Genomic DNA, 23443 nt, shown 5'->3' with positions numbered 1-23443 from the left:
CAAAAACTCCATGAGGTCAGTGACAACATCTCAATTTTTTTCATCTTCATTTGGGGAAATTGAGGCTCAGAGAGATTACATGACTTGCCGAAGGCATCAGAGCCAGGCCTGGACCCAGATGTGTCCAACCCCAGAGTCCAGGCTGTTTTGAAGCCCAGGTCCTACATCCTGATTATGGGAAATCCCAGAAAATCCAGAATTTGACAACACCTGTGATGTTCCAGGGCCAAACTGGGTATCAGAAGAGGCTTACCAGGAATCCTGGTCCCCTTAGTTATAATCTTCCTGATGGGCCCTTAGAGGTACTGTGGCAGGGGGGACTGAGGACCTCCCCTCTCCCCGGCCCGTGGCTGGATGCAGAGGCCTCTCCTGGCTGTTCTCAGCATCCCTAACCCACGTTCACCTCTGCAGTCAGCGGAGTCCGAGGGGCCGGCTCTTTAAAGAGCACAGTGTCGTAATAATATTTAAAAAGCAGCCCATGACTAGTTTATTCATTAATGGCTGAAGCAAGAATCAGCTTACGATGATAATGACCAGTTTCAGAGGGAGCATTGCCATTACAAACTGTTTTATAGCTCAATATGACGAGTGTGTTTTTTAATTAGCAGCTGTTTCTTGCAACGAGTGTGTCGGCAAAGTCACGGAAACCTGCGCCTCTGAGGACCACTTTTCTGACTCTAGGAAATGATCCTGTAGAGAGTGTCCCTCCCTTTTTTAGCTGAGCATCCCTTTTTATCCCTTAGGCAGCTGATGTAACACCGCCCTAAACACCCGATTAAGAACTGGTTCTAGCACCAGGCATGTGACTTTGAGTCACCACTGTGCTTGGGTCTCCGTTACCTCACTGAGAAAGAGGTCAGATTAAATGAGGGCCTGCTATGCTGTGCCCAGCACATAGTAGATGCTCAGCAAACACTGTTGAACCAACTAAACATTCTCTTTCTGCTCCTAGATTCTTCGTTGCTGCTAAATTTTCTTACAAAGAGTTACCTACCCACCAGTTGCTGGGGGACTGTTGTCTGAAGTTGATAAGCAATTTATTGGGGTTGGTGAGATCGTTGGTTTGCAAGGCCAAATCACCACCCACCAAGCGGAAGCCTGTGTGTTCTTGATGGTCTTTTGTCTGGAAAGAATTGACACGTGACTGCTTCTCACAATACCTCAAAATCTAAGGGTAGATTCTCTTCTGTACCCAATAATTTCCCCGTTCCCCTAATCATCTTCTGAATCTCCTTTCCCTAGTTTTAGAGTAAATTCCTTCAGCCAAAGATTAACTTTGTTCTTTTCTCTATGCCTGAATAACAATGTTACTGCCATCTATTCTCTCATCTTCTTAAAACACAGGAGCAAGAAGTCAAATCATGACGCTCTATTCTTAACAAAAACTCCCATTTGGAAACTCCTTGGGGGCAGTTCTACTCTGTCCTTCAAGGTCGCTATGAGTTGGAATCCACTCCACAGCAAGGGTTTTTTTTTTTTTTTTTTTTTTCTGTCTAATCAAACATTTTACTTTTCAGGGAAGTAAAGCTCCTCCCAGCTTCATTCTCACAAATGACAAATACCTCTCCAAACTCTTTTTTATTATCTCTTTTTAGCTTTGCTTTGACATTTCCTCTCAGGTACCTTCCAAAACTATTCTAACCACAACCCTCCCGTAGCCCAAACCCTTCAGCCCTGTGTGTTGCCCTCTTCCTATAATTCGACTCAACCCAATCAGTCACACTCATCCAATCCGAGCCCTGGGGCTAAATCCCATACCCAATCCGCGGCCAAGTTCAATACCCGGGACCGCCCCACCTCTTACTCAGGCCCGCCTTTAACTCGCCCCCTCCCTTTACTCCGGATCCTCACCCTCCAATCGCCCGGATCCAGTCGCCACCGCCAATCCACGCCCTCAGGCGAGACCTCATAGCCAATCCCCTGCCGCACCTAGGCCCGCCTCCATCCCGCGCCCCGATCCAGTGGCCACATCCAATCCGTGCCCTGAATCTAGACCTCATAGCCAATCTTCGGTTGCACTCAGGCCCGCCTCCATCCGCCCCCACTCTGACCCGCTCCCTCCGCCCGCCCTCATTCCCTGGCCTGTCCGCCCGCTCCAAGGTCCCTGAAGTCTAGACCAAGCTCAGTTCCCGGCCAGGCTCCGCCCCCCGTCCGTATCACTTTCTGCCCGGTCTTCAAACCGAGGTCAGACTCTAGCCTACGGAAGCAAGGCTGTCGGGTGAGTAAAGTAAGAGAAGCGCGAGGCGTAGCACTTCCGCGCGGAGCATATTCTCCGCGTCGGGACACAAGTGGAGCGACCGCGGGAGGAGGCGCGCGTCCGGCGGGGCTGGGAGGAAGAGCAAGTGCTGGATTGCGATCAGGACTCGGACTTTACCTCCTGAGCCCGGAGGCTCAAGCCTCAGGCTGGGTCCGCGAACCCGGGCCCTGGCACACAGCATATGGGAGGAGGGGCGGCTGCAGAGGGTCCGTCCTGGAATTAACAGTTTCCACTGGAAAGGAACGGTGCTGGACCCCCGCCCTTGATTTTGTGATTTTGACATTTAGAAAGCGGTCGGGGAGGGTTAACACCGACTCCACTGCAACCATAACTTGGGTTCTTAATAACAAAGGAAACAAAGGCTGATAATTTGCCATGTAAGAGATTCTGGCTGGAATCCAAAGTTTAAGATAAAATAGAAAAGCAGCCCATCTGTTGCTGTGGAGTCCAAACAGCTCTAGGAGTCTAAGACCCCAAACAGGAATATTCTCAGACCCCTCCCACGGGTGGGCTCCTTGGCTGTTACCTGAGTTAATTCGGTCAGTTTGCTCACTTGCATAAGCCGCCCTGTGCCGGATCAACCATTAGAAAGTTTACCACGTGTTGAACTAAAACCTCATTCCTACTAATTTAAATCAACTAGCCATACTTCTTCCCACTGGAGAAATTAATAGTTACACAGATACTATTTTCATATAACGGCTTTTCTGCAGTTTCAGGATATTGTCACCCTAAGTCTTGTGCCTACTAAATTCGGGTAAGGTTTTCCACCCTTGCACCGCACAGTAACATGCTCTGAGCCTTATCCTTCCCACTGTACTTCCCCAACCGGTACCAAGTTCGCCTCCTAAAAGCCCTTTATTGTATCAGTGAGCCTTATAAACGTTCTAGAAGCGGGCTAACAGCATAAACATGGAGAGTGGAAATATTACCTTTGATCTTACTCTTGCCTTTTGGGAGCTTGCTGGTAACTCAAACATTAACTAAACCTCTTCCTACCTCCCCTCCCACCATACAAAGTGTAAGGTGATAATTTGGATTCAAGGCCAGAACTTTACATTTAAACTTGTTAAAATTCATTTTGATTGCTTGCTCTGAATTCTTCCAACAACAATTCACAAAAATCCCCTCCTTAAACCTTTCTTCTTCAGGTCACCCCAAAATATGTGACGCATGCCTTCTGCATCCTCATTTTAAACACTCTACCTCGTTGATAACAAATTGACATTTTTTCTGTTGATTTTATGTATTTGGATATGGAGTCTGTCTTGTACATAATATGCCATAGGTAGATTAACTAGATCACCCTGGTTACACATTTGTCTGCCCCCCCCCCACAGAATATTATTTTTAGGGAGAGACTAGGAAGATACAGTGAAAATGTTTAGAAATAAAAACCTTCTCTCCATCTTTTCTTAACAGTGGCATCCAGATTTCTTTGTTTAGCTTATTGGTGAATATACATAAGGAATTTAATTGTATTAGCAAATGCTGCTCAAAATGTGCTTGTATAAATGCAGAAGAAAAGTAGTTTTCTTCAAAGGTTCTGAAATTTCTTAGATTTCTTTGGAGCCATTTTTTCATTGGTGCCCCCATAATTCCTTCCATAGTTAATACTACCTAGTGAGAGAGTTATGAATGAGAGGAAAAGAAAGCCCAGGTCTGAGCTTTGAGGAATTCCAGTCACTTAATGATGGGTGAAGAGGGAGGAAGAAGATGAGGCATTGTAATACTGTCAAAACAGAAGCCGAGGGCACATAGTGTTTCGGGGAGGAGTGCTTGGTCGAAGTATCTAATGCTTCAGAGAGCTCAAAGAAAGAAAAAATCACAAAATGCGCACCAGATTTAATAATATGAATGTCAAAACTGACTTTAGCAATAGTTGCTTCTGTGAGATAACGGGTACAAAAGTCAGGTTGCCACAGGTCAAAGAGCGAACATTGCTTTTGAGAGAACGTGAGTAATAACAAAAGTTTTGATCTGAAGAAGAAAGTGAGTAACAGGGAGGTGAAGTTAATATCAAGAGTTTTATTTATTTTTTTATTTGTTGTTTTTAACTGGAAGAGATTTAAGCTTGAAGAGTAAAGAAAGCCCAGTATACTGGAGAATAAGCCATGGGAAAAGGGATTATCCTTTTGTAGGAGGATCACTGCTTTTATTATGATAAACCAAAAACCAAACCTGTTGCTATCAAGTTGATTCTGACTCACAGCGACCCCATAGGCCAGAGTAAAACGTCATAGGGTTTCCAAGGAACAGCTGGTGGATTCAAACTGCTGACCTTTTAGTTAGCAGCCGAGCTCTTAACCACTGTGCCACCAGGGCTTCTCTATTATAATTAAAAAAAAAAAAAGCATTGTTGTCAAGTCGATTCCAAACTCATAGTGACCCTGTAATAAAAAAAAAAAAAAATAGGAAGGGGGAAAAGGAGATTTTTTAGATTTGGTAGGGACAGGTTGAGAGAGCTCCCATCTCGTGGCTTCTGTATTCTCTGTGATAGGAAGCAAGGTCATCTGTCTAGAGTGAGGAGGAAAGTGGAGGGTTTTAGGTTAGAGGATTGTGGGAAAAAATTTGAAATAATCAGTTTGGACTATGGGAGAGTATTGCCTACAATGTATAACAGAAATACCGGAGAGTGCTGGGTATCAATTTGACATGGATGTATATAACTAGGGTGATCTAGTTAATCTACCTGTGGCATATTGTGCTACAAGGTAGACTCCGTATTCAAATATACAAGATCAATAGAAAAATATCTTGATTTAAGACAACCTGATTGTTGACTGGAAAGGCATAGAACATAAAGGTAATTATTTACAACAGGAATCAGTAGCCCATGTAGCCCACCTAAATCATTAATTTATAAAATGATTTTATGTATTCAGTCAGTCATTTAACAATTATTTATCAAGTACCTACTATGAGCTAGGAAATGCAGTGATGAACTAAACACAGCAGGCCTCTGCTCCCCAAGTTCACATTGGAAACTACCAAATGAGTGAATAAATGACCAGCCAAACAAACAAACCAAAAAAGTGCTTTGCAGAGAGATGAAGTTGGCTGATGTGATGTAGAATGGTTAAGAGGCTATTCTAAATTGTGATTAGGGAAGGCCCATTCAAGGAGCAGTCATTAATGCTGATATTTTTTGACAAGATCAGAATCTTATATTCTGCTTTTTTAAGAAACATCCAATATATTATTTTTCACAGCCAGAGTTTTCTGTAGCCTTAACGTTTTGGTAACTTCTTAAAGAGATTTATAGCTTGCTTAACTGGTCCCTTTGAATCCATAGTGTATGTCTCTTTTTCTGCTTAAGGTTTGATCAACTATTACAGGAAATGCATCCACTGGTGCAGCAGGCCATTACTTGAGAGAACGGCATTCTCAGTGAAACCTGATGAGAAATTTCTGTTTGCCTGAATGTTTTTAGAAAGCTGAGTTTTCTTCCCACTTCCAAGTACCAATATAATAATGCAATTTCATATTGCCTTGACCTCACTGTGTTTACCCGTGACTGATAACAGTTTCCTTACAGGTAGAGAGACAATTCAGAATGCATGCTTATTATGTAACTGGAATCTGTTGAAATGGCTTTCTAGCTATCTATGGAATTGTTGAGGGGAGTATCATCTGAGAAAATAACCTGAGATTCACTCATATACTCCTTATATTGATCAAGGACCTCCTGTCAGCCTTCTTTTTAAACAACTTTCTAAATAACCTATTTCTAATAACTTTATTATTGTTACATGTTTTGCTTTTACTTCTGGCTCTTACCTAGGTGATTCTGAAATTTGAGTAATCTTAGATTGAAATATTCTAGATTTTTCAGCTGCTAGAAATGGAATTTTATTTACCATAATTCAATGCTCTTGAATATCTTGAAGCCTTACTTTTTGAATTCAGAATATTTCTACAGCTCTCTAGTTTAAAATGGCATGTACAGGTTCCCCCCACTATCTGAAAGTAGACCTTTCCCATGAAACCTTTCATAAGTCAAAATGGCGTAAAGTAAAGAAGCGATTACCATTAGTTTATATGGGGCAAATGTTTGAGTGTTCCCAGACCCCCAAGATAACCTATCATATCATACCACATAACACATAAAACCTAAAATAACACTAACTTGGCTTGATGCTAGATGCTGAGTATAGTTCCCAGGGTAGGAGCTTGCTGATGCCACTCTTGCTGCTTGGGGTGCGTGCTGCCTCTTTAATGGCTCCCTGCAAAACAAACTCTGAATGCTGTTTTGTTTTCTTTTCTTCTAAAAGCAAAAACCCTCTTCAGATTTCTTTCAGTTAGCAAGAACAGGTACTAGTGTAGGTCTTTCATAAAAGCAAAGTGATATAAATTCAACTCTCAAAAAGCAGGGACCTATATATAAATTTGTATAAGGGGAAGTAAATGTATTAGATGATTTCAATGATGAGAGATTATATCATAGGAAAAAAAACTTATATTTTATGTAACCTTATGGTCTATTGGAAAATGCCAAGGCTGCTAACCAAGAGGTCGGCAGTTCAAATCCGCCAGGCGCTCCCTGGAAACTCTATGGTACAGTTCTACTCTGTCCTATAGGGTCGCTATGGGTCAGAGTCGACTCGACGGCAGTGGGTTTGGTGGGTGGGTTATGGTCTATTAGCAGTAAGTACCTGATTGTGATTTCACATATATTTACTCACTTTTTCAGTTTTCCTTTTATCCTTTAGGAATGTTTTTAGCCCTAAGGAGACTCTGCTGTCTTGGCAATAGAGTAAAACTCTGGAAGACGATTTATCCTTCAAACATACTTGGACTCTCTACTTCTGCTGTAGGTATTGCTTATCACTTATGGATAAATATTATACATACTTTGCATTATCCCCCAAAAGATGCCTTTTTTCAGGTACTTTTTATAAAAGTACAACAGGCCCTGATGGTGCAACAGGGCTGTTTGTCTTTAAAGTGACATATCCGAAATGCCAAACTCACCTCTGTCTAGCTGTGGCACCCTAAAGGGCAGGCTGTATCTACTCAAGAAAGGATATTATGGTGATTGAAAGTACAGGCTCTGTGACTTCAAGTTTATAGGAAATAGGGCAGATTGAAGAACAGATTAAGTGACATCATGGAAAAGGAAACAAACACATCTGGAATGTGGATCATATCACAGAATAACTGACCCAGCTTCTTCAGCAAATCAGTGGCATGGAACTGCTCTGGGATTAAAAGAGGCTAAGAGCCACAACCACCAAATACAATGTGTGGACCTTGTTTAGGAATCTAATGCAGTTAACCAAACTGTAAAAAGACATTTATAAGGACAATGAGAGAAATATGATTATGGACTGGATATTAGATGATACTGAGGAACTATTGTTAATTAGGTATGATAATACCATTGCAGTTATGAAGAAAATGTCTGTATATTTTAGACATATATGCTAAATATGTAGAGGTAGAATGACTTGAGGTCTAGAATTTAAAATTACTCAAAAAATAAAAGAAAAAGGGAGAGATTGAAAAAATGAGGCAATGTCTTGATAATTACTGCATTTGAGTGATGTGTATGAGTGTTTTATATTAGGTTGAGTCATATAAAGTTGCCGTATTTGTAGGTCAAAACTGGTAGAATATTGGCAATTTCATATGGTTTGTAAAAATGGCATGGAAGCAGTGTCTGACCTCTTCTAACTTCACAAGAGAAAAGGAGGACCAAGATCAACCAAGGCTGTTCTTCATCACAGAGTTTCTCGGATTGTATGCTCAGCATACAGACTGAATAAGTGCGGTGAAAGGATACAACTCTGACACACATCCTTCCTGATTTTAAACCACAAAATATCCCCTTATTCTGTTCAAGTGACTGCCTCTTGATCTATGTACAAGTTCCTCATGAGCACAATTATGTGTTCTGGAATTCCCATTCTTCACAATGTTATCCATATTTTGTTATGATCCACAAAGTCAAATAACTTTACATAGTCAATAAAACACAGATAAACGTCTTTCTGATATTCTCTGCTTTCAGCCAAGATCCATCTGACAGCAGCAATGATATCCCTCATTCCACGTCCTCTTCTAAATCTGGCTTGAATTTCCAGCAGTCCCCTGTTGACGTACTGCTTCAACTGTTTTTGAATGATCTTCAGCAAAATCTTACTTGCATGTGATATTAATATTGTTCAATAATTTCCACATTCCATTGGATCATCTTTCTTTGGAATGGGCACAAATTTAGATTTCTTCCAGTTGGTTGGCCAGGTATCTGACTTCCAAATTTCTCGACATAGATGAGTGAACGCTTCCAGTGCTGCATCTGTTTGTTGAAACATCTCAGTTGGTACTCTGTCAATTCCTGGAGCCTTGGTTTTTGCCAATGCCTGCAGTGCAGCTTGGACTTCTTCCTTCATTACCATTGGTTCTTGATCATATGCTATCTCCTGAAATGGTTAAATGTGACTGTGTATTCCTTCCGTCTTCTTTTGATGCTTCCTGCATCGTTCAATATTTTGCTGGTAGAATCCTTCAGTACTGTAACATGAGGCTTGAATTTTTTCTTCAGTTGTTTCAGCTTGACAAATGCTAAAAGTGTTTTTTCTCTTGGTTTTCTAACTCCAGGTCTTTGCACATTTAATTATAATACTTCACTTTGTCTTCTCTGGCTGCCCTTTGAAATATTCTGTTCAGCTCTTTTACTTCATCATTTCTTCCTTTTGCTTTAGCTACTCTGCATTCAAGAGCAAGTTTCAGTGCCTCTTCTGACATCCATTTTGGTCTTCTCTTTCCTGTCTTTTTAATGATCTCTTGCTTTCTTCATGTATAATGTCCTTGATATCATTCCACAACTTGTCTGGTCTTTGCTCGTTAGTGTTCAGTGCATCAAATCTGCTCTTGAGATGGTCCCTAAATTCAGTTGGGATATATTCACGATCATACTTTGGTTCCCATGGACTTGTTCTAATTTTCTCCAACTACAACTTGAACTTGCATATGAGCAGCTGATGGTCTGTTCCACAGTCAGCTCCTGGCCTTGTTCTGACTGATGATATTGACCTTTGTTGCCATCTCTTTCCACAGATGTAATCAGTTTGATTCCTATGTATTCCATCTGGCGAGGTCCACGTGTATAGTCACTGTTTATGTTGGTGAAAAATGTGAATCCATTATAATTGGATTTTTTTCTTTAGTATCTTTCAGACTTCTGTCCCTACGTTGCATTTCCCCTTCTGAGTACTATTCTGTTCTTCTGCCATTACGGGAACATTTCTTTATGATCATCTCCCATCTAGTGGCAAAACAATGTAATTTTTTTTTCTGTATGTGTATCGACACCTTGGAACACATCTAAAATCTATGAAATAATTTTGATAATGTCTGCTTGCTTAATGGGCATCTTGTTCCTCAGAATATCTTGGCAGCTTTTGAAAATCAGCTTTTTCGAGGTATAATTTATGGACAATAAGCAGCACCTATTTATAGTGTAGAGCTTGAATAGTTTTGACAGATGTATACACCCTGGGGACCACAAACAAGATACAGAACATTTCTGTCCCCTCCAAAAGATTCTTTGTGCATCCTTGTCTACCCCTCACTGTGCTGGTCTGCTTTTTGTCACCACAGATTAATTTGTATTTTCTAGAATGCTACATAATTGGGCACGTACAGTGTGTTATCTTTTGTTGGGCCTCTTTCCCTAGGCATAAAGATTTTGAGATTCATCCATGTAGTTGCACATATCAGTAGCTCCTTCCATCACAGCCTTCTTGTGCTTAGGAACTGGACGGCACTACAGCACTACACTTGAGGGCCATTTTGAACAGCGAAATCACCAACACAAAACATAAAATGAGACAAACGTGGCACCAAATTCCACAGACAGGACACTTGTTCACAGTGTGAGGTGGAATGCAAAGGCAGACTGTTACCTTGCTTGGCCTCAGCCAGGAACCCTTGTGTGAAAACTCAACCACTGTGCATGTCTGCAAATGACAAGAAAAGTCCACGAGTATTGCTTTTTGGGTTACAAAAAATTTTTAGTAAGTAGGCAAATTTGCAAATGCAGAATCTGGGAATATTAGGATCATATGTATTGTTAAGTGTTCTTTCCCATTATGTGGTTTGCTTGGCAACTTTTTAAGAGATATTTGAGCTTGCTGAGTCATATCATAATAGATTATATGTATCTTTAAAAGTCAAGCAACAATAATAAATATTTTCTGAGTGTTCACCATGTGGCACTGTGCTAAGTGATTTATGTAATATCTCATTTAATCCTTGTGACTGTCATATGTTCTAAGTACTATTTTTATCTCTAATTTACTGATGAGGACATGCAGGTTTGGAGGGGGATGTAACTTTTCTCAGTTACACTGTTAGTGTCTTTAATCACTGTACTGTATCACCTTAAGCAAAATTATTAATGCAATAAATATATTTTACTGAGATCCAATATATTAAATATATTCATACATAAACGCATATATATATATATTTCTTTCTGGATATAAGAAAGGAAGGGGTAAGAAGGTATAAGAGAAAGTTTTCTTTGAGAACCTGAAAATAGACATGTGTGCATATACCATACAAATTGTGTTAAGTGGAGGGAAAGCAGTCTAGATAAGAATAGGTGGTGAGGAGGTTACTTATAACTAGGAATCTGAAAACATTACTTACAGGAATTAAATCTGAGGTGTGTTTTTTCAGGTGGATTATTTTTAAATAGGTGGGGCTTATGGAGAAGAACATGTCAAACAGAGGAAGGAACCTAAATGAAAGCATGGAAAGTAGGAAAGTACTGAATGCAATTAAAAAAAAAAAAACAGACAAGTGGTTCTATGCTATTGAATCACTGGATGTGAGGGGATGGGATTGTGGGAGATAAGGCTGGAAATAGATTATCAGGGATCTTGAATGCCGTGTTGGAATTTGAATTATATTCTATTAATTATAGGGAGTCAGTGAAGATTTTAGAGCAAGAACTATGTTTTAAGTACATAGCTCTACCCAAACCAAACCCAACCCAGTGCCATTGAGTCTATTCCGACTCATAGTGACCCTATAGGACAGAGTAGAACTGCCCCCAAAGAGTTTCCAAGGAGCGCCTGGCGGATTCAAACTGCTGACCCTTTGGTTAGCAGCCGTAGCACTTAACCACTACACCACCAGGGTTTCCTACATAGCTCTAGAGCACTGCAAATCATGGATTGGAGGCAGTACACCATGGTAGTAATTCCATGGAGGATAATTAAAAGAGGTAGGATTTCATTCATGTGTTCAGAAAATACTTTTTGAACATATTATGTGCCATACACCATTTTAGATTCAGCTCTGAACAAGACAAGTCCCTTGTTTTCTGAACTTCACATTTCACTGACAAAAAAAATAAACCCGTTGCCGTCAAGTCAATTCCGACTCATAGCAACCCTATCGTACAGAGTAGAACTGCCCCATAGGGTTTCCAAGGAGCACCTGGTAGATTTGGACTGCCAACCTTTTGGTTACCAGCCATAGCTTGTAACCACTATGCCACCAGGGTTTTCATTTTAGTGACAGAAATTAACACGTAAAAATAAATGATTTCAAATAGTGGTGAATGTCATAAGAAAATTAAATAGGGAAAAATTCTAAAATTATTGGTGGTTACACAGGATAGAGGGGATGGGCAATGTTAGATCAGATAACCTTGGAAGCCCTCTCTGAGGAGGCTACGTTTGAACAGAGCTGAACAACATAAAGAGGGGGGTATTAGGATAGGACACAGCAGTTATGAATACAAAGGCCCTTTTTTTAATATCCAGCAGTTTTGCTGCAGTAACAAACTCAAAAATCTTTCTGGCTTACATCAATAAACATTTAATTCTCATAATACTGTAAGCTACAAGCGAGTTGTGAATTTGCTCCAGTCTACAGCTCTGTTCTCCGTTCTAATTTCAGCACCCACGCTGGAGGAACAAACAGCCCCTATCTGAGACATGCTATTTTCATGTAGAGAGAACAAGAAGAGTCTGAGCCAAATCATGCCGCCATATTTAAAGCTGCTGCTTGGACACAGTGTGTTTACGCTTAACATTCCATTAACCAAAGCAAACACATGGCCAAGCACAAGATCACTCATTCTGAAAGGGAGGGGTGAATAATTAGGTAGAATAACATAATCTGTATCAGGTGGGAACAAACCTAGAATATTTAAGGTACTGAAAGAAGAAAGGCCTAATGAGAGTAGGGATCTTGGTCTGTTTTGTATCCCAAGCAGAAGAGTATCTTGCATATAGTAGACAATAAATGTTTGTTGCATGGATGAATGAAGGGAAGTCTGTATGGTTAGAATATAGTGAGTAAGGGAGAGAAAAGGTCAGAGAAATAGGCAGGAACCAGATTAGGTAGTTTTTTGTAGGCCGTGGTATATAGTTTGGATTGTATTCCAAAAGACAGTAACAAAGCATTGACGGGCTTTAAACAATGGAGTGGTGTGATCTGATTTATATTTTTAAAAGATCATTCTCACTGCTAGGTGGCAAATGGATTATAAGTGGGCAAAAGTAGAGTCAAGGAGACAGTTTCACAGGTTCTTATAGGTTACCTGGTTCAATGGTTAAGAGCTCAAATTTCTAACCCAAAGGTCAGCAGTTCAAATCCACCAGCTGCTCCTTGGAAACCATATGGGGAAGTTCTACTCTGTCCTTTAGGGTCACTATGAGTTGGGATCAACTCAGTAGCAGTGGGTTTGGTTTGTTTTTGGTTATAGGTTACTTAAGTTGATGGCTGGAACTGAGGAAGAGGCGGTAGGAATGAGGAGGAACGGACAGATTTGGGATGTGTTTGGGAGATAAAGTAGATTTTGTTGTTGTTAGTTGCTATTGAGTTGCTTCCAACTCATAGTGACCTTATGTATAAAAGAACAAAATGTTGCCCAGTCCTGTACTGTCTTCATGATTATTGGTATATTTGAGTCCATTGTTGTGCAGCTATTGTGTCAATATATCTCACTGAGGGATTCCCTCATTTTCATTGATTCTCTACCAAACCTGATGTTCTTTTCTAGCAGTTGATCGTGCTTGTTAACTTTTAGAAAGAAGATGAAATTAGAGGCAGTGCCCAAAACTTCAAATTCTATTTATCATCCTTTCTGCAACCAGGTCAGATTTTAAAGTAATACCCTCAAAAACTAAGAAAGGATATGGGGTGCCCCAGGTTGAGTTGGGCTCCATTCTTCAACAGTTCCCATAGTCTCACTCCCTCACTAGGCCTTCCTCTATCCTAGATCTGGCTTGTACTGTGTGCCTTCAGTAATTTTCTGGAGCAAGGACCATAAAATATCCACCAGGCATGCTGGAACTAGCACCTATTGTAAACATCATTAATGAGTCCTAACATTCTTTACCACTGAGCCCAGATGCAGGTTCACAACCGCACCATTTCAGGCAGTTGCTACCAATTGATCCATTGTCATGTAAGTTGAAACTTCTTTTTTCCCCAGCTTAGAATTTGCTTTTCTAGCCAACTCTTCTACTTGGATCTCTATTCCAGCGATGGAAGCTTGAACGTCATACCTCAAAACTGCTGTAGAGGTAGGATCTCTATACCACTGTCCGTATCAGCATTCCCTTTTGATGAACTTGCTTGGACTGCTATGGGCTGAGACCCCACCTTTTAAGAACAGTGTTACCCCCATCATTTCTGTGGCAAATGCTCTTTTCCCATTCCAACCATGTGTTTCAATAGGATCTGGTATATTTTAATACTATCCAGAGGCACTGACAGGTTCTAACTCAGCAAGCACACCTGGAGGGGCTGTGGGCCATGGTGTTGGGTCTTGCAGCATTTTTTGATTGGGGAGTGAGCACCTTAAAAAGGCACAGTCCTTTGACCACATCTCTATATATCCCATGATCTGGCTTTCGCACTACTTTAACAGTTTTTCATCATAGTCTTAATCATATTAATGTGATACCTTAGAAATTGTAGAAAAAGTGCTACAGTTCATTAGCCCAAGGCTAGACCAGAGCTTTTCCCTAGGATTTTTGAAATTAGAACCAGAGAAAAGTAGGCTGAGAGACTGGGTAGAAACGTAGAGGAGGCAGAGCCCTGGTGAGAGTCTAGGTCCTGGTTTCAGTTACTCTCGAGCCTTGCTGCACCTTTGCCCTTCCCGTGGTAACACGAGCTTTCTAACAGATTCCTCTTTTGGCCTAAGATGTTTCAGATTGAGCTTATGTCACATGCATCTGTGATCTGATTAATATAGCTTTGAGACTTCAAAGGCATGTGTACACTGGTCTGTTCCCCACCATCAAATCTGATGCATGAACTCTGCCATTCAGATTCAGTAGCAAGTCACAACTCCTCCCTGGGAAGTAACAAAATAATCTCATGGAAACATGAGCAATGGAAACGGTTATGCCACAAAAGAAAATCAAAGCAGGAAAAGCTAGGAAAGAGTAGAACAGACTTTCTACCACAGATTTATATTTAAACAAAAGAGGCATTTAGAAAGTGGTGTTGGTGCTAAAGAATGGAGGGAAACAACAGTACTGTCAACACTGTGATTGTTGGACTGTCGAGATCGGGCCAAGTATCTACCTACCTACCTACCTGTCTATCTCATATCAGGCTTCCATAAAAGTAACCCAGAAGTTACTGTGTTTGGCTATTTTAGATGGAACAAGATGAGTATAATATTGAGGATATTTTTCTTCCTTCTCATGATAATTAATAGTTGTGTTACAGGAAGGCATTCACCTTTCAAATCAAACTTTAAAACTCAAGGAAACAGAGGAAAGACCTTTTAATAAAATACACAGTTGAACACACACTGTACCTACAGTTGGCAGAACAAAAAATAACAAACACCCAACAATAGGGGAATGGATGAGTAAAGTGTGATACATAAACAACTTGAAATATCTGGTAATGAAAAGTGATGATTTTATAAAGACTAAGAAAATTCATAAAATGCTTATGATACTCTGTTAAGAGAAAAGGCAGAATACAAAAGAACATTATACAAGATTGTAACTAAAAATGTAATTTACAGACCTAGAAGATAATAGGTGTTTGTCCCCCTCTCCGGGCAGCATCCAGGCACCATATAAAGCAGGTGTGCTCATGTTATGCTCCAGCCTAGTCTTGAACTGCTTGTATTAGTTTCTTCTCATGCCTAATTTTTGTTTTCACCTCTCAACCATCAGTTATTTCTAGCCTTTTCTTGTACTCTTCATCGTTTTTTAGACTGTGATTTTGTCTTCTTGGATAACAAAGACTTGATTCATAGCACATGCTACATAGATATCAACAGCCTTGATCTCCCCAGCTCTGCCCCACCATTTCGGAAAGCTTTTTCCATACCTACTCAATCCCATATAACAGCATCAGGTCTCACAGGTAGAGCCCCCAAAATATATGCAATTAAAACTTTATCGTAGTGGGGCCCTAGGATAATGGGTAGTAGTTTTTCTTTCCAAACTTTCCTTTTTCCAGCACCTTTGCAGTAAAACTGCAAGGGCGACGCGACACCTAGTGGTAAGTCTGTAGAACTGCACTTTTTGCCTCAAAAGAAAATTTAAAGATGTTTATTATTTCCTTAGTATTTTTTTGTTTATAACGTGTAGCAGTATAATATTATCAAAGTATTCCAGGATTTTTATCTACTTGGGAGCATAAGCCACCTCACAGGATTAGTTGGTTCAAAATTGTAGAGGCCCTGTAGATGTTCCCTTGTATACGGGACACTCATACCTAATTCTGCATAGGATTTCAGATTCATTTTAATTTCCTAATACTGGATCTACTCTGGGCAGTAGTTCTTAGACAGTAAGCATTTGCACCTAGTCCCAAATCTTGTTTCTTTGGACATTGTGGGGTGTCTTGTGAACTTACACTACTTATTTCATTAAACCTCCAGACTTTATATCTACCATGTTGTTTTTCACAATTATGTGCCTATCCTCCCTGCTGGGCAGTTATACTTCTCTGCCGCATTGATGTCAGGCTTAATCATTAAATTACTTTGGCCAATAGGGTCGTTATGAGTAATAATCAACTCTGTGGCAGTGGGTTTGGTTTTTTGTTCATTTGTTTTCATATGTGATGTGTGTACTTCTAAGCAGAAGCATTTAAGAGCTTTTTCCCTCTACCCTGAGCCTGGAAATATTCTAGATAGAAGCTATTTCATTAGCCTGTGTCTCAGTGTGACAGTGACATGGAATAGACAGCAGCTGACCTTCCATAGATATTTAGAATGGGCAAGAAATGCACCTCTGTGATTTTAAGCCACCAAGGTTTGGGGGGTTATTTGTTACTGAAGCGTAAATTAACTTAAACTGACTGACACAAATGCTACCTAATTTAAACTGATAACGAACACTATAACTTTATTCCTAATGTAAGTGAGTTATTTCTTTCATTCCTTCATCAGATACTTGTTGAAAACTTGCTATGTGCTCGGCATAGTACTAGATGTTGGACACACAGTGAATAAGCTAGAAGTAGTCCTGTTTTCACAGAGCTCACAGTCAAAGGAGGATACAAACAAATAAATAGAAAATGACGATATTATGTAGTAAATGCTATAAAAAGGAATGTACTCCATGTAATAGGAGCACCTAATCTTGACTTGGGGAGTCAGAAGGGTCTGTGGAGGAAAGGAAGTCTACCCTGAGAACTGAAAGTGCTCAATGGATCAGGAATTAGTGCACAGGGTAGTTCAGTTACAGAGTAGTGGGGACCAGGGATGGGACTGAGTATGTAACATGCCTTCTTAAAGGAGAAATATTGTCCCCAAGATGGAGAAAATTGGTGTTTGGGAGGAGGTAAAAAACTTAGGTATTACAATGCTATGTGACCCTTCAAAGCTCAACCCTAGCTGGAAAAAAAATCATATTTCTTAGTATTTAATTGGAAGTGGCAGAGATGATTAGGAAAAAAATGTCTATAAAAACTCCTGGGGGAACAACGATGAAAAAAAGGTTAAGAAACTTTGGTATAGAAAGACCATATGGGCAGAAGGGAGACCACATATGAAGCTACAGAGATGAGAGAGAACATAGAATATTTGGAAAGTGAGAAATGGTTGAGACATAGAATTGGGAAGGAGGGCAAACAGGGAAAAAAGTGAGAGAAGAGGCACATCTAACACAAATTATAAAGGAAATTAAACCTGAAAGGGTAATTTGACCTCAATTATCTAAATATTTTAAGTAAAATTAAAGTTGGTATCTAAATCATCTGCTGCAGACCATACTCACTTTTGTATGTTTGAGTCTGTACTTGGATTTGTAGTCACAGACTAAATGAATGCATTATTCAGACTTATTATTTTTTTTTTTTTAGAGATAGCAAAGGACATTTGTGAAAATATCTTTATCATATTGGGATTTTTGGGGTTTATAATTACAGTGTCAGGGATAGCATGTTCAGGTGAGGATTTAAACATGCTATTCTGGAAGGCACTTTCTTCTCTAGAGAAATTGCGTGCGATTTACTTCACTGGCATTTGAAAGATTAAAAAGATATTTTTTTCAGTCCTATTATTGGGAATAGAATGAGAACAATGGCCTATTTAATAACGATTATCATTATTTTCCTCCTAGATTGAATTAAAATTACTTCAATATTCTCTTAGGAAATCCCCTGTGAAAATGCTGCCTATCTTTTTTTTTTAATTTCCACCAGCTTTATAACAATGAACTCAAAGCTGATTCAGTATTTTTGAAAGGAAGTATAAACTTAATCTAAGCATTTAAAGAATTAAAAAATTTTTATATTGTATGCTATGATCCCTAGATAGGCCATAGCAATAATTTTGGCATGATTTTTTTTTTTTTTTTAACCACTGCCCTAGTTTGCTTGGTCTAAGTAGACCCAACCTAAATTTCTATTATATTTTTAATAGGCTACATTCCAATAATATTTTTAGAGTTTCATTATGTAAAAGTCAACATAAGGTATTAGTTTATAGTGTAGGTGCTGGTGTAGACTCAGTTCAAATCCTGGTTGTACCTGTTTGGGTTTAATGTTACCAGCTTTCTAAAAGAGCAAATGTGAAAAATTGTGTGATCTGAACCTCTCTGTGTTTCGGTTTCCTCATGAGTAAAATATGGCTAATCATAGAACATGCTCCATAGGGCTGTTGTGAATATTAAAGGAGTCATTTAGAACAGTGCCTGGTACATACTCTTCCTGTATTTGGGACCTATTTTTGAGTAGTTTTTAAACGATTGTTGAATGCTTCCTGTATGCCACACAAGAAACTTACTTACGAAACTATTAGTCCATCTTACCTGAAATGATCTTCAGCCCATGAATCAGGATGTTTTTTAAAATTGACTCTTCTGTTGTCATTATTGTTCTTTTGAGTACATTTCAGTCCGTTATATTCATTTGTTTTTTTAAGCTAGAATGATTTTTTTTTCAGGTGATATTTTTGTCCTTAGGTGAGAGGGTGAACATCTAAGGTTCACAATAAAAAGTATTCCTGAGGCAGCAGGTGGGACACAGTTTCCTCAGAATTTTTTATTGGGGTTTAGAATTTATTATATGGCATTACCTATCGTTTGTTGTTAGGTGCCCTCAAGTTGGTTCCAACTCATAGCAACCCTACGTACAACAGAAAACACTTCCCAGTCCTGCCCCATCCTCAGAATCGTTGCTGTTTGAACTCATTGTTGCAACCACTGTATCAATCCATCTCATTGTTGGTCTTCCTCTTTTTCACTGACGCACGACTTTACCAAGCATGATATCCTTCTCAGGGATGGGTCCCTCCTGATAACATATCCAAAGTACATGAGACGAAGTGTCACCGTCCTCACTTTTAAGGAACATTCTGGCTATACTTCTTCCAAGACAGATTTGTTCATTCTTCTGGCAGCCCATGGTATATTCAGTATTCTTCACCAACACTTAATTCATATGCATCAGTTCTTCCTTATTCGTTGTCCAGCTTTTTGCATATGTATGAGGCAATTGAAAATGCCATGGCTTAGGTCAGGCACACCCAGTCCTCAAAGTGGTATCTTTGCTTTTCAACACTTTAAAGAGATCTTTTGCAGTAGATTTGCCCGATACAGTACGTCATTTGATTTCTTGACTGTTGCTTCCATGTGTATTGATTGTGGATCCAGGTTAAATGAAATCCTTGACAAATTCTTTGTTTTCTCCATTTATCTGATGTTTATTGCTTCAGTTGTAGGATTTTTGTTTTCTGTACATTGCTGTGTAATCCATACTAAAGGTTGAATTGGATCTTCATCAGTAAGTGCTTCAAGTCCACTTTGAGCAGTGTTGTGTCATCTGCGTATTGCAGGTCGTTAATGAATCTTCCTCCAATTCAGATGACACGTTCTTCTTTACGTAGTCCAGTGACTTGGGTTATTTGCTTAGCATACAGATTGATTAAGTATGGTGAAAGGATACGACCCTGACACACATCTTTGCCAATTTTAAACCACATAGTATCCCATTGTTCTGTTTGAATGACTGCCTCTTGATCTATGTACAGGTTCCACATGAGAACAATTAAGTGTTCTGGAATTTCCATTCTTCACAGTGTTATCCATAATTTGTTATGAGGCACGTAGTCAAATGCCTTTGCACAATCAATACAACACAGGTAAACATCTTTCTGGTATTCTCTGCTTTCAGCCAAGATCCATCGGACATCAGTAATGATATCCCTTGTCCTACATCCTCTTCTGAAACTGACTTGAATTTCTGACAGTTCCCTGTTGGTGTACTTCTGCAGTGGTTTTTGAGTTTTTGTATTATCTTTAGCAAAATTTTACCTGTATGTGATATTAATGATATTGTTTGATAGTTTCCACATTTCTGTTGGATCACCTTTGGAATGGCACAAATATGGATCTCTTCCAGCCAGTTGGCCAGGTAGCTATCTTCCAAATTTCTTGGCATAGACCAGTGAGCACTTCCAACGTTGCATCCGTTTGTTGGAACATCTCAGTTGATATGCTAGCAATTCCTGGAGGCTTGTTTTTTGCCAATGCTTTCAGTACAGCATGGACTGCTTCCATCAATACTACCAGTTCTTGATCATATGCTGCCTCCTGAAATGATTCAAAGTTGACTAGTTCTTTTTGGTACAGTGACTATGTCTTCCTTCCATCTTCTTTTGATGCTTCTTGTGTTATTCACTATTTTGCCCAGAGAATCCATCAGTATTGTAACTTGAGGCTTGAATTTTTTCTTTAGTTCTTTCAGCTTGAGAAATGCTAAGTGTGTTCTTTACTTTTGGTTTTCTAATTGCAGATCTTTGCACATTTCATTGTAATACTTTGTCTTCTTAAGCCATACTTTGAAATCTTCTGTCCAGCTCTTTTACTTTATCATTTCTTTTGCTCACGTTAGCTATTCTGCATTCAAGAGCAAGTTTCAGAGTCTCTTCTGACATCTGTTTGGTCTTTTCTTTCTTTCCCGTCTTTTTATTGACCTTTTGCCTTCTTCCTGTATGATGTTCTTGATGTCATCCCATAACTCGTCTGATCTTCACTCATTTAGTGTTCAGTGAGTCAAATCTATTCTTGATATGGTCTTTAAATTCAGGTAGGATATACTCAAAGTTGGCCTTTGCTTCTTGTGGACTTGTTTTAACTTTCTTCAGCTTCAACTTGAACTTGCAAATGAGCAATTGATGGTCTGGTCTGTTCTGCAATTGGCCCCTGGCCTTGTTCTGACTGATAGTATCGAGCTCCTCCATCATGTCTTTCCACAGATCTAGTCAATTTGATTTCTATGTATTCCATGTGGCGAGGTCCGCATATACAGTCGCCATTTACGTTGTTGAAAAAAGATATCTGCAATGAAGAGGTCTCCTGTCTTACAGAATTCTGTCATGCTATCTCCAGCATCATTTCTATCACCAAGGCCATATTTTCCAACTACTGATCCATTGTTGTTTCCAGTTTCACCTTTCAATCACCAGTAATTATCAATACATCTTGATTGCATGTTTGATCAATTTCAGACTGCAGAAGTTGCTAAAAATCTTCGATTTCTTCATCTTTGGTATTAGTGGTTGGTGCATAAATTTGAAAAATATTCGTATTAACTGGTCTTCCTTGTAGAAATCTGGGTATTATCCTATCACTGACAGCGTTGTACTTCAGGATAGTTGTCGAAAGGTTCTTTTTGATGATGAATGCAACACTGTTCCTCTTCATTTTGTCTTTTCCAGCATAGTAGACCATATGATTGTTGGACTCAAAATGGCCAAGACAGGCCCATTTCAACTCACTAATGCTTAGGATAGCAATCGTCAAGTGTACCATTTCATTTTGGACAACTTCCAGTTCCCTAGATTCATACTATACATTCCACATTTTTAGTATTAATAGATGTTTGCAGCTATTTCATCTCATTTTGAGTTGTGCTATATCAGCAAATGAAAGTCTTGAAAATGTTATTGTACCCATGTCATTAAGATTGACTCTACTTTGAGGAGGCAGCTCTTCCTCAGTCATATTTGAGTGCCTTCCAACTTGAGGGGCTCATCTTCCAGAACTATATCAGACAGTGTTCCACTGCTATTCATAAGCTTTTCACTGGTCAATTTTTTTTAGAAATAGATCACCAGCTCCTTCTTCCTAGTCTGTCTTAGTCTGAAAGCTCTGCTGAAACCTGTCTACCATGACCCTGATGGTATTTGACATACCAGTGGCATAGCTTCAAGCATCGCAGCAACAAGTAAGCTACCATAGTATGGCAAACTGAAAAGTGAGCGATGGTGGTGCTAGCTAGCAGAACTTATTCATTTATTTTGGTGCTACCTAGTAAAGTTTATTTACCTGGGAAAAAAAGGAAAAGGGAAGAATTACTCATGGCTTTTGGCATAGTTTTTTTGTTTTTTTTTTGCATTTTGATAACAGCAATGAAAATTTTAATGTTTGTATCTTTCAGACAATGTCTTTGAAATTGAAAAATGCAAAACGAATTGAAGGTCTTGATAGTAATATGTGGTGAGTATCTTAGAATGAAAAACAGTTTGTTAAGTTTTTCTCCTATTTATTTTTATATCCTCAGTTAGGAATTTTTAGCCTTATCCATGGTCTGTGAATAAAACCATTGTTATAATTCATGAATTAAATATAAAATAAGTGAAAAGAAAATATTATTGGAGAAAGGTGACTTCTGTCTGGAACACCTTTGATTAGGCTATAATGTATTATTTTATTAAAAATGGAATATTTATAATGGCCTTTATACCAAGTTTAGCATTTTTGGTTGCACGTTAAGTAAGATAACTTACTATGTAACTATAGCCCAGACACCTGTTTGAATAAATAAGTTTTACACAGCCACACTCATTCATTTACATAATGCCAGTGTCTGCTCTTTCACGATGATGATTGAATGGTGGGGTAGTTGCATCAGATATCACATGGCTCACAAAGCCTACAGAAAATGTTTGACAAATCTCGCTTAGGCAAATAATATAGGCTTCAATTTCCTCATTGTAAAATAGGGATATCGTGAGGCATAAATAAAATAATTCCTATAAAGTGTTTGCCATTGTGCCTAGAATATGCAACAATTAAGTAAATGTTAGCTATACTGTAATTATTATTACTAAATCATTATCTACACAGGAGCTAAAATGAGCAAAACAATGAATTAAAAACAAATTTAATGTAAGCATTTCATTTTACTGCCTTTAAGTTTAGTATTTCTGCAAATTTTAGTTTGAGAATGAGAGTATGTTTTTGTTAACTGCAGTTCTATACCTATTCTCTTCACCTTGTGATAAATTGTTCTTCCTTTTAAATTAATTATTTGGGGTCAAAAATTACATTCAATGTTTGTTCAATGCTGTGAACCCTTTTTCCAGAAAACTATGCATCAGCACATAGACACAACTTTATACCGAATTTCAGAGGGTTCGCAGACCACCATCCGACACCACGCTGGTCTTGCTGTCAGGAGGGCCTGCACTGTTTCCAGAAATGACCGTGACCTTCTTTGCAATTATAGATGTACATTTGCAAGATGACTAATAAGCATATTCCATGGCTATGAAATGGAAGAAGGTTATTGATCCATACACCAATTTACTCATTTAAGAAAATGTGTCAGGCCCTGTGCTAGCCCCTAGAAATATGGCAGAGAAAAAATCAAATTTGGGTGTTGCTCTCATGGAGCTTACATTCTTATCCATGATATTTTCCCATTAGCTCTAATCTCTAATGGTTGACCAGA

At 39.1% G+C, this 23443-nt stretch overlaps 1 protein-coding gene across 5 annotated transcripts in view; it reads left to right on the top strand.

Annotated features, from left to right (window-relative positions):
• The first annotated feature begins 2035 nt into the window (after window positions 1-2035).
• The window catches only part of KYAT3 (kynurenine aminotransferase 3), a 61996-nt gene continuing 40588 nt past the window's right edge, over window positions 2036-23443 (top strand). For 2 of the 5 annotated variants that reach the window (XR_007516692.1, XM_049879699.1), the window contains exons 1-3: window positions 2038-2218; window positions 6970-7070; window positions 22148-22206. Coding sequence is in view for 4 of the 5 variants with exons in the window: in XM_049879699.1 (XP_049735656.1) it covers window positions 6972-7070; window positions 22148-22206 (158 nt within the window). In the remaining variant the exon portion in view is untranslated. Of the gene's footprint in view, window positions 2219-6950; window positions 7071-22147; window positions 22207-23443 lie in introns of all 5 variants that reach the window. The other 3 variants (XM_049879697.1, XM_049879696.1, XM_049879698.1) reach the window with 3 other exon arrangements.

Source organism: Elephas maximus, chromosome 3 (assembly GCF_024166365.1).
Source record: "Elephas maximus indicus isolate mEleMax1 chromosome 3, mEleMax1 primary haplotype, whole genome shotgun sequence".
NCBI lineage: Eukaryota > Metazoa > Chordata > Mammalia > Proboscidea > Elephantidae > Elephas > Elephas maximus.
The sequence above is the reverse complement of the archived record's forward strand: the minus strand, read 5'-3'. Positions and strand labels throughout refer to the sequence as shown.